Source organism: Perca fluviatilis, chromosome 13, assembly GCF_010015445.1.
Source record: "Perca fluviatilis chromosome 13, GENO_Pfluv_1.0, whole genome shotgun sequence".
In the NCBI taxonomy this organism is placed as follows: domain Eukaryota; kingdom Metazoa; phylum Chordata; class Actinopteri; order Perciformes; family Percidae; genus Perca; species Perca fluviatilis.
In genome coordinates, this window is record NC_053124.1 from 4920362 (window position 1) to 4933175 (window position 12814).

Here is a 12814-nt window from a genome sequence, read left to right on the forward strand (position 1 = left end):
AAACTTGATGTCTGGTCATCAACAACCTCATGCACCAGCCTGTAACCGAGTGCAACAGTGATACAAATAATAATGAAACATAAATTATGGTGTTAATAATAAACAAAATAAATAATTAACTTGATTATCCTTTAAATTGTGACAAACTCCCAAAGAACAGATTGCGGCTGCACATCGCTGATGAATTGGGCATCACTTGCAACTGCTATCTCCCCCATCTCAAAGTCCGATTCACAAAATATATTGCGCAAATGATATTACAGCGCAACCACACCATAAAGTTTTGCAGCTGAGTGTGATCTGTCTTTTTTTGCATCTGATTTCAATTATCCATGTGGCAAAGTATAAAAGTTGTCTTAATTCATGAACACAGACGGCAGAACAATGGCAGAGAGAAAAAGCAAAATTACATTTTCACAGCGCAAGGTACAGGTCCCAAACGACGAGGTGCAGACATTCCTCAAAACTTCAGGCAAGGAATTTAAAGATGACAACGAGATTTAATATCCCAATGGGTCAGTGCTGTTGGTGTTTTCAAACCTTCAGACTGTAAAATGGCATGATTTATCTATGATAATCTAAAAGAGTAAGAATTGGTTATTGATAGGAGTTCTTCCTAATGTGCAGGTAAGTATGCATACTAACATAGGTGTATTAAATTGCAAATGAGGCATCAATCTAACTGGACTGGTAGCCTGCAATGGTGACAAGCATTAACTGTCTGTCTTCTTCCTATCATACCATACTAGTTATTACTAAATTATTAGCAACAAGAACAATCTTCAACCCTGCTTGCACTCCAATTGTAGTAGACTAAACCACATTTTTAGGGTGAATTAGTATAAAACTTTGTTAGACAAATTAACACTAGAATCACCTTAGCCAAGTCATTTAAAGTTATGATTTAAAAATGTATATTAAAGGGGTGATAGAATACAAAACCGATTTTACATTGTCATAGTTGAATAACGACAGTTTGGTGGGTAAATAGGACATACATAGAAGCTCAAAATCCCATTGACACCCCTTTACTATGAAAATCTCATATTTTGAAACTGCCGCTGAAAACGGGCGAATCTCAACAAAGCTGGAAGCTTACGTAAGCATCCCAAGACCTGTACCTTTGTCACGCCCATGAATGTATTAAGATAACGGTCACGCCCCAACATTTACATAGGCTACACAACTGACCTGAGATCAGGTAGTCTTCTGAATCTAGGTCGTGCAGAGCTCTGTTATTCAATTACAAAATTCACTTCTGAAACTTTTTTATGTGAGAAATCAACTATGTAAAGCTCAAATATGGGCCGTTTTACGAAAATGGATGGCTAATTGCAAATTTTGTCCGACTGTGTGTCGGAGTTCAGCGGCCGGTGCTTCCTGGGTTGCTACATCACCGCTCTGCCTGTCCTCCTTCACAGAGCCCGGCCTGCTGTGAGCTCGATTGAGCTCCATCACGGCCGGCACAAACTCTGCCTGTCTGCCTGTCCTCCTTCACAGACCCCGGCCTGCTGTGAGCTCGATTGAGCTCCGTCAAGTCTGGCACAAATTCACCCTTTTCTGGGTGACTGGACTACCAAACGGCGGTGCCCTGATAGAGCTCAAGGGCCTGCAGCTCACTGTTCTCCCTCCCCTCTTCCTGCTAAATGGCCAGTGTGTGACTGAGAGCGTGGTCAGCGAGCTTGTTACGCCCGCAATCTCTTACCGCAGGTTCCAGTAATCTTATAATGGATATGTGTGTTGAGTTATTTAAACAAACGATTGAAGACGCCCCTTGTCCGCGAGTCTCATTGATAGAGCCCGCGGTGAGCTGGAGTCTATCAATGAGAGCTAGCTAGCCTCCTCCTAACGAGACCTGAAATTCACAAAAATGCATTAAATCCGAAATCAGACAAGTGTTAGCTAAGCTTTGTAAGACCTTGGGGAACCTGTAATATACATGCCGTGACAAAATTCAAACTCAAAATATACTATAGTTATGCCGAAAGTGTAGCTAGCTAGCCGCAATCGTTTCCCATTGTATTCAATGGGACACATAGCTAGCTAGCTGCTCTTCCTGAGAAGACCCCCGGCGTTCACAAAAATGCCTTAATTTGAAATCGGACACAACAGTTAGCTTTATAAGACGTTGGGGTAGATGTTATATTAGTGGTGTGACGAAATTCAAACTGTAAATATAATATAGTTATGCCGAAAGTGTAGCTAGTTAGCCACAATATTTTCCCATTGTATTGAATTGGACATATAGCTAGCTAGCTAGCTGCCCCTTCTAACAAGACCCCTTACCTTCATAAAAATGCCTTAAATTCAAATCGGACTGTTAGCTTTTGTTAGCTTTGTAAGACCTTGGGGTAGCTGTGATAAGTGCTGTGACGAAATTCAAACTGTAAATATATTATAGTTATGCCGGCAGCCGGCCGCGGAGCCCCGTAGTGCAGAAATCCACAAAGGGTGACTTTGCCCTGGGTATGGAGCCCAGCAGGCTGCCGCTTTCTCGTCAGACTGTGTGGAGCTCCTAAAGTCCGACATGTCTTACCAAATAAGCAATTAGCCATCAATTTTCGTAAAACGGCCCATATTTGAGCTTTATATAGTTGATTTCTCGCATAAAAAAGTCTCAGAAGTGAATTTGGTAATGAAACATTGCAGTGTTTGGAATATGAGATTCTGTCGCTTCTCTAATGTGTGTGTATGGGGATTCGCTCAACCAATCAGCGCGCGTCTCTAATGTGTGTGTATGGGGATTCGCTCAACTAATCAGCGCGCAGCTCATCTAAATATTCATGAGCATACCACATTTGGAAGAAAAGCTCTTGTTACTAACAGGGCCAAAACGCCGGGATGCATAAGGGCCAAAAAAATATCAACCAGGCCATTTTCAGCCCAACCAATGTTACATACCCGATTAGGAGACCATAAGGAACACTGTGAAATACCCAATGTGATCATTCTATCACCCCTTTAAACCCTCAGTGTTTTTGCTTTGTTTTCCTCCTGCCCTTTACCTAAATACCTATTTTGCACATTCCTATATTGTCATAATGACAGGATAAAATTTAGAAAACCAAATATCGCTCCTGGCTCCTGGCGAGTAAACAACCTTTACTCGCCAGGAGCAGCGCTGATTAACGGTACTCTCCTCCACAGGCGAATTGATGCATTTGCATGATGGCCGTACAGTGCTTTAGGACAATAAATAATAATAATAATAATACATTTTATTTGGCGGACGCCTTTCTAGATACACAAGGACATTTTACAGTTTAAGAGGGCATAAAAGGAGAAAATACAATAAAATACTTTTAGCTTCATAGAAATGCATTTAACAAAATAGACAGCATCTGAAAAGTGCTAAGAAACATCAGAAAAGCAGTAAAAAAAAAAAGAAAATGTGTCGGGAGGGTTTCTATGGCAATGCAGTACTATGAAGAGTTGGAACATAGAAACTCATTTGCACACCAATATTCACTCACATGCTCTTATAGGTAAGGGTTAATGGAGGTGTTCCTTGAATATAAATGGTGAGGGGACTCATTGTTGTTCTTTCCTTGGACAAGATGTGATAATGTAATCATTTGCACCACTATAATATGTACCATTTAGTTTACTTGCCAAAATACAAAAGCTGAAATTGATTACAATGTTTCAGCATTTGTTTCCAGCCTTTTAAGTTTTACGCTGCGGGCCATACATTGCCTACAACTCAAAACAACATAAAAAAATTTTTCGTGAAAAACGTTTTTTGCAGCACTTGCTCACAGAAACCTCCCAGACTTTGTATTGAAGTGAATGACACACAGCTGGATACATTACTGTATCGGGTGGCAGCATGAAAATTTATTTTACAAAAGTAGAAATAGCAAACTAGCACATTGTACTCTGCTAAGATAACACCCGTTTTGTTTGGGTTTAATCTGTTAGATAAGCTACCTGGCTGTGTATGGTTTGTGGGGGTATGTGCGTGTGTCCTTGCTGCTATTTGACAGTTATAGTACCCCAATATGTATATTCATCCTTGTAAAAATCCAAACATGTCCATACAGGATTAAATTGTTCTCCAAAAAACACCATCCTTGTCTCTAACCATGTCCATCTATATGCAGATAAAAAGGATTACAAATATAGCTGCAAGCAGCAATGAGGGGGCCAAGCAGTACACTAGCAGGAATGGCATTGCCATGGCATGAGCAAGCACTCACAGCAACTTTGATGGCAATTGGATAAAGAATGGCTTTTTTACTTGGTTACAGTGCCTCTAGAGGCCAAATTACACCAATGTCCTTGTGTATTCTGACAATGAAGTGCCAAGTCCCTGTACCAAGTTTGATTTCGATACGTGTAAGCATTGCTGATATATGAGCCTACTTCCTGTGATTATAGCGCCCCCATAGTGGTCAAAGGTCACCAAATTTATTTTACGTCCTCGGGATTGGGTGTTGATTCCATGTACAAAGTTTGGTTTCTATACGTAAAAGCATTGCTGAGATATGAGCCTACTTCCTATGATTATTGCGCCCACCTAGTGGTCAAAAGACTCCAAATTTATTGTGCTTCCTCAGGATAGGGTCCCAAGTCCATGCACCAAGTTTGGTTTTGATACGTGAAAGCATTGCTGAGATATGAGCCTACTTCCTGTGATTATAGCGCTCCCCCTAGTGGTCAAAAGACTCCAAATTGATTGTCCGTCCTCCTAACTGGGTCATGAGTCTAAGTATTGAGATTGGTTTTGATACGTGAAAGCCTCCCCGAGATATGAGTTCACTTCCTGTTTAGCGGCTTCGCCGTCGATTTCGATTGGCTGTGACAGGCAAACGCTTTCGAATGTCAATACGCAATGGAATCACTTTTTTTCTGGCTTGGTCTGAAGATCATCTGTTCCAACTATATCTCGATGTTATTAAGTGGTCGACTTAAGTGAAACTTTTTACTACGGTGAAAGCTCTGAACTTCCTGTCGAAAGCATACTGTTTGTGTTTAATCCAGGGTCTGACTTTTAATAATATTAGCAATTTTAATAATTGTGTTTTTCTTCTGAAAACATCGTCTGCCTATTGACATTGACTCATACACTGCCCTCTGGTGGACAGAACATATACAACTTAAGTTTGATAAAAATATAGGTCTTACTGAAGGCATTTAATGGTCAAAATATTATTAATACATATTTGAATATATTTGAATATTTATATTAATAAACAAACGAACTTCGAATATGATTTTTGGGCAAAAGTCAAAGCCCTATAGTCTACAGTAGGTCGCCCCCAAGTAATTTTGACTCGGTTTCATCCATACTGTTTACCCAGCAAAGAAGAGTGAAGAAAAATATCAAAAGTGTTTTCCTTTTTACCCCTTCATACAAATAGTGTTATAGTTGATTTGCCCAATGCAGTGCACCATGTCATTCAAGCTGTATACTGACACTGATGGGTCAAAGTCATGTGCTGTAGTTACTCAGCTCTGTTTTTAATTGTTTCCCTGATAAACTAAGAAACTAATCCAAGTGAATCACCTCACTGATCTTATTTCATACCATTACACCAGACATCAAGTCTGTGTAGCATGTATGTGACTATGGTGTTCAGGATTAGTCTTCACAAAGGTTCATGTAAAATCATCTCAGAGTACTTTTCTAATTGTTTAAACCAGAGATCTTCAACAGAGTTTCAGCGACCCCTAGGGGGTCCTCAGAGTCGATGCATGGGAGCCGCCAAATCATTGTTTAAAATAATTTCCCCCCCAAAGTAAAATATTTCTGAAAATATACATAAACAAGATTCCAACATATTATTAGCAATAATTATTATTACTGGCCGATTCATTAAAAGCAACAACCTCAACAACATGGATGATATGCTTACTGGCCTATAGGTAAGGTAGCCACTATGGCCATCTACAAATACAGTTAAGCTTATGAATTAGAACTGTGCCTTCCATATGTATTTTTTACATTAAAACATGATGATATATGAATGTAAATGGTAGCTTAGTATTGAAGGGCACAATAAAAAATGTGTAAAGGCTTTAGGCCACCCTACACGTTATTGCAGGCCCACTTTATTATGCTACTCCATTTTAGACAATATGTGTAGTAGGGGGTCCCTGCTCGTCTCTTTTTCAGGTCAGGGGTCCTTGGCCTAAAAAACAGTTTTGTTCTCATTCTGTCACACTGCAGGGTATGATCTATGTTGGCACATCAGAGGGTGTGGTGAGGGTTCCAACTGCCAACTGCTCTTTCTACTGGACCTGTCCTCAGTGTGTTCTGGCCCGAGACCCCTTCTGTGGTTGGGACCCTACCAGCAAGGCCTGTGTAGAGGCCTCAAACATCCAGACTAGTCTGTGAGTACCACACGATTTTGCCATTATTATGTTTAAAATGTCTCATATTATGGAGGGTTATGAGGATATATGATACTGTTGTTAAAATAAAGAACATATTTAGGCTACAAAATAAATTGCATTAAATGTACACACTAGTGGAACAACATCCCACAACAGAGCCCGTATGTTCAAACTAGGGCTGTCAAGCAATTTACAACATAATCTAATTAATGACATGGTTTGGCATATATCAATATTTGCCTTAATCAATAAATAGCCATTATTAAGGCTACACCCGATTTGTCTCTCTGTCTACTGCGTTATACTTTACGGCTGCTTTTCTCTTCTCTCCTTTGATCTCTGTGTTATCAGAGATAACACACACACACACACACACGACTTGGCAGTCCCCTAATTTGTTGCTTTCACTATCAATATTAGCTGCTCTGTTTCAGCAATGTTTGGCTTAAAAAATATGCATGCAAATTAAAATACACCGTGGTGTTCTGTCGGGATAAAGCTGTGTATAGAGGTCGACCGATTAATCAGTAGGCCGATTAATTTTTGGCTTTTTTTACATAATCGGCATCGGCCAATATCAAGTCGATTAATAGGCAGGCACATCTGCGGGCAGCCTGGTGTTGTTGTTGTTGTGGAACACGTGTTCGACGCACGCTGCCCCTAGAGTCAATTACCAGCAGAGTGAGCAGACCTCATCCAGTGCCTAAGGAAGGAGCTGTTCCTCCGAGAAAACGGTAAGGATTGAATTCTTATGTCGTATATATTTAATGAAAAACGTATGACATGTTGCTGCCAACTTCGAGAAAAAACATGAACTGGCGACATGATGTTCGGCTACTTTGGATATTGATAGCTGTCGTGTCATGCTGTCATGTCACAATAATTAAGCTAGAATTTTGCAATCACAGACTGTGGATCTGAGACTTTTATTATTTGTTCTGTTTGTGTGTCTATATTTGAGAGGGTTGTCAACTCAATGCAGAGAAAGAAGTTGTAGTTAAAAGAGACCACCGCACCATAGGCTAGAAGGACTGGCTTTTTTGGGCTACCGCGTCGTTGCAAGGGTTGGTACAGATAGACCCGCTTCTAATATGGCACCCGTGCCTTAACGAACCGTATCTACCTGACCGGAATACAACGCAGATTTCTGTACTTAATTTGCACGCTGATATGCCTGCGTTGCTCTCTGATGCTCGAAACAAATGTTAGAATAACAGAAACATTGCAGCATGTGACGCTAGTTACATTAACACTTACATTCGCCAGCGTTAACGCTGCCTACTATTAGCTAGCTGATGGATTAAACACGATTAAAATGCTGACAGCTAAACGGTGTAAAGTGTGATTTATTTCACTGTATAGGATCCAACAGCAGTATGTTAAGCAGTGTTGCTGCCGTTGTTTAGCTACTTGTCTGAAGAACAACACAGACGCTCGGCGCGGTGCATTCAAAGTTGTTGTAAAATACCCTTTTGCCATGGTGGTTGTTTTTGTCGTTCAACAGCAATTTACTAGTGAAATACGTTATTGTTATAAGTTATAGTTATTACATTATTATTAAATCATTTAATTTTGACCATATGGCCTAAAGTTGTTTCCCCCCCCTTAATTAGGTTTTGTCCATTTGGCTTTGTCTGTCAACAAACAAAACAAACCAAAAATACATGTTTTAGGACAGTTTTTGGGAAGATGATAGAAACTTTTTAGCCTTGTATCACTTACAATGCACTGAATTATTAGCTGATTTATAAAACAAATGTTAGATTTTATATCTATACCTCTCTATAAAATGACTTGAGGAAGATACTATACAAAAATACTAACTTAACCTTGTATTTTCCCCCTTTTTTAGTCATTAAGTCTGATGGCTGAAAAGAAAACCACCCCCTTATGGCAGCGCTTCACCCAGCCAACACCAAAACAAAGAAATGCTGCTGGTTGCTACTGTGTGTCAGCAATACTATTGTTAAAATGGTCAATTTATTTTATTGTTCTCAGCTGTTTGATAAATGCTGCTAAGTGCACTAAACTTTATCTTTTAATTGAAGTTTATTTGACAAAGTTAAATTTATTTTCTTTGTTTCTTCTTACCCGTTTTGTTTATTTATCCAACATATGTTTTTACATTATACATGTTTAATGTAAGTATACAAGTGCAGATTGGTGTTCAAGTGTTCAATAAATGTTTTTGTTGAGAAATTTTGTGTATCTTAAGTACTTATTAGTGTTAAATTTTATCTTTCAAATAGAGGTTAAAAACAAGCAAATATCGGCCAAAAATAATCGGCAGCCTATATCGGCCATCGGCCGACCCTGATTTCAAAAGATCGGCATCGGCCTGAGAAAACCCATATCGGTCGACCTCTAGCTGTGTACAGAAGTCCGCTAGGCTAATTCATACACTGAAACACTGCAGCGGTATCCCATCCATCTCAGCCGGAAAAATAAACGAACAACGGTGTATATTTCAAGTTAAGGCATTGACACCAGGGAGATCTTCGGTCCAAGTTGGGCAGACGATGACCATCTGTCGCCCTAGTTTTTGCGGCAGGTCATGCAACGGCCTTTGTCAATCCAGTACATATGCTGTCTAAACTGGCCAAAAATAACATTTTAATGTTCCCTCTAAAAAAACACCTATGTTTGAATGATTGGAATTTTTGCATACCTATGGATGGCAAATGTAACAAGATACATAACTACTTGTTTAGGTATATTTATTTCAACATAAACATGTCTTTTAAAGGGGTGATAGAATGATTATATAGGGTATTTCACACTGTTCCTTATGGTCTCCTAATGGGGTATGTAACATTGGTTGGGCTGAAAATGGCCTGGTTGATATTTTACTGGCCCTTATGCATCCCTGTGTTTTGGCCCTATTTGTAACAAGAGCTTTTCTTCCAAATATGGTATGGTCATGAATAGATGAGCTGCGCGCTGATTGGTTGAGCGAATTTGCCATACGCAGACACTCAGAGAGCGCTGATTGGTTGAGCGAATCCCCATACACGCACATTAGAGAAGCGACAGAATCTCATATTCCAGACACTGCAATGTTTCATTACCAAATTCACTTCTGAGACTTTTTTAAGCGAGAAATCAACTATATAAAGCTGAAATATGGGCCGTTTTACAAAAATTGATGGCTAATTGCAAATTTGGTAAGACGTGTCGGACTTTAGGAGCGCAAATTCACCCTTTGTGGATACTGCACTACCGGGGCTCCGCGGCCGGCTGCCGGCATAACTCTAATATATTTACGGTTTGAATTTCGTCACGCCACTTATATAACATCATTCCCCAATGTCTTATAAAGCTAACCGTTGTGTCCGATTTGATTTTAAGGCATTTTTACGGACGCGTAGCCTTTTGTAGGACCAGCGCTGCTTGCTATATGTCCCATTCATTACAATGGGGAAATACCGCAGCTAGCTAGCTACCGTCGCCATAACTAAATTATATTTACAGTTTGAATTTCGTCACGCCACTTATATAACATCATTCCCCAATGTCTTATAAAGCTAACCGTTGTGTCCGATTTGATTTTAAGGCATTTTTATGAACGCAAGGCGTCTTTGTAGGACGAGCAGCTGCTTGCTATATGTCCCATTCATTACAATGGGGAAATATCGCAGCTTGCTCACTTTCGCATAACTAAAGTATATTTACAGTTTGAATTTCGTCACGGCATGAATATTACAGGTTCCTCAAGGTCTTACAAAGCTTAGCTAACACTTGTCCGATTTCGGATTTCAATTGAATGTATTTTTGTGAATGTCAGAGTTAGGAGGAGGCTAGCTAGCTCTCATTGATGGACTCCATCTTACCGCAGCTCTATCAATGAGACTCGCGGACAAGAGGCGTTTATTTCCCCGATTGTTTGTTTAAATAACTCATCACACATACCCATTATAAGATTAACTGGAACCTGTGGGCTGCGGTAAAAGATTGCGGGCGTAACAAGCTCGCTGACACTGCGGTCAGGGCGGCGATGTAGCAACCCAGGCAGCAACAACACCGGCACTAAACTCCGACACACAGTCGGAGAAAATTTGCAATTAGCCATCCATTTTCGTAAAGCGGCCCATATTTGAGCTTTATATGGTTGATTTCTCGCATAAAAAAGTTTCAGAAGTGAATTTTGTAATGGAATAGCAGAGATCTGCGTGACCTAGCTAGATTCAGAAAACTACCTCATCTCAGGTCAGTTGTGTAGCCTATGTAAATGTTGGGGCATGACCGTTCTCTTAATACACCCATGGGCTGACAACGGTTCCGGTTTTTGGGAGGTTGACGTCAACTTCCAGCTTTGTTGGGATTCGCCCGTTTTCAGCGGCAGTTTCAAAAAATTAAATTTTCATAGTAAAGGGGTGTCAATGGGATTTTGAGCTTCTATGTATGTCCTATTTACCCACCGAACTGTCCTCATTCAACTATGACAGGGTAAAATCGGTTTTGCATTCTATCACCCCTTTAAAAGATCTACATACCTACACATTACAAATAAACTAATATCCTTTACTGTTAAACTTAATACGAAGACGTAAACATATCTCTCTCCACACATACATTCCTGGGTAGGAGAAAAAAAACACCCTGGGTTTGCATTTCTTTAAACCAATCACAATCTTCTTGGGCAGCGCTAAGCTCCAGTCCCAGCGATGGTGGCTTTGCAAAATGGTCTCGGGAAGGAACTTGTTTTGGTGGAACAGTGTTAGACAGCAGCAACACACATCGCCGGAACATCCGGCAGCGCCGACATTTATCCTGGAAATGTCGAGTCGTCGAGATGTAACAACTTGAAGCAACACCAAAGCACTTTTCCTCTTCAGTCCCCCTACAGGTTGGAAGCGGAATTGCCCATTGTAGTTTCTTATTTCTCATTCGAAGTACAGATCCGCTACTCTTATAGCCGAAAAAGGGCCGCAAAGTGAATGCAGAAGTGCCGTTTACCCTGTTACGAGTTGATGAACCACTCAAACGATTTTGGAAACATTATTTTAAGGTACAAAATAATCGTTGGTGTTGCTTTAATGTTGTCACTCACACGCTCTTGTCACATCATAGGAGAGCATATTGCTATTGCCAGATGAGTGACAATTTTGTTTGGCTGAATTTGTGTAATCGGTGTAATGTTACTAAGCTAACCTGGGCTCGTAGCACAAAGGCACACAGCTAGGAAAGGCTAACTTATTTCACAACATTAACATCTCAATTTCCATACGTGTTGCTTTCAATGTGAGGATAAGACTAAACTTGCTGACTGGATGAGTGATGTCTTTTTTACTTCTAGAGGAGTTTGTGCTATGTTAAACGGACTCACCAAGAGACCGCGTGCATTTGCGTCTGAAGCCAGGCCTGTGGGCGTTGGTCTCTCCTGCCTCAGATGGCCGCCGTTCCGCCTTCACTGCTCCGCGTCCTTTCCATTGTCAGCGTCCTTGCCGGGCCAGCCCTGCTTTTTTTGTTGTTGTTGTAGTTCAGGCTTTAAAGGGTGTATTTTCAAAAGTGTGTGTTGTGGGGAAAAAACAAGAATTCATTCAGTCATTCAGCAACTTTCTTTAATAGTGTTTTTTCTGTAATTTATCAAAATAAGCACGTTATTTTGCCAGTTCTAGTTCAAGTAAGGGTTAATGCCCGACGAGGTGTCCATTGTCAGGTATTAATGGACGACGGCAAGGCAAAGTAGCGACCTGATCAGTGGAGGGGATGTGACATAACGTTATTGGCTGTGAAACAAAGTCAGTTCAGACGGGCATTGTACCTTACTTTTTGCAGCTTGAATGTTAGCGCCATCCTGTGGTGTTTAGAGGAAGAGGCACTGAAGCACTATAGTGTTTTAAATAACAGATTTACATTTTCTTTTTCTTTTAATGCAGCACATTAATGTAGAACAGTAATCAGTCGCCGGAACTCCTTTAGTAAGTGTCCTATAACACTTTTTTTTATTTGACACTCTGCAGCCAATCAGAATCCATGATACCATGATATAAAAAAAACAAAGTCCTTTTCTATTGATGGAAATGTTCAGCCTGTGAATACAACTGATCATCAATTTTAATACACCTCCCTTCCTTTGTGTAGCTTTACTAGAATTAGGCTAGCCAGAAAAGAGACAAAAGTCAGGCAATTAAACAAAAATGACCTCTAACCAGTCCACTAAGTCTCTCTGTCCCACTTTAACCAGTCCACTCAGCCTATCCCTCTTACTGCACACAGAGGCTCTGGAGTCTCATAAGGGATTATTGTCAAAAACAGCAGAAACGCCTCACTGAAGATAAGTGACTGCTGAGGGATTCAGCATGACCATGTTACCATTTAGCCAGACCCAGCATGCACCGGTGGTTTACCGTGGTGTCTAGATGGTAACCCAAGATTTGTAAAAGTCTCACAAGATGGTTTAGGTTAGGCATAGACCTTGAATGATAAGGTAGATAAGTTAGGTTATATATTGACCTAGAATGGTGGGAAAGGT

The 12814-nt window shown here is 40.3% G+C and overlaps 1 protein-coding gene across 1 annotated transcript in view; it reads left to right on the forward strand.

The window, feature by feature from the left end:
* Positions 1-12814, forward strand: part of sema4ab (sema domain, immunoglobulin domain (Ig), transmembrane domain (TM) and short cytoplasmic domain, (semaphorin) 4Ab) — a 68501-nt gene that overhangs the window by 43678 nt on the left and 12009 nt on the right. Inside the window, exon 11 of the mRNA XM_039820860.1 lies at positions 6173-6336. Coding sequence (XP_039676794.1) covers positions 6173-6336 — 164 coding nt within the window. The remainder of the gene's footprint in view (positions 1-6172; positions 6337-12814) is intronic.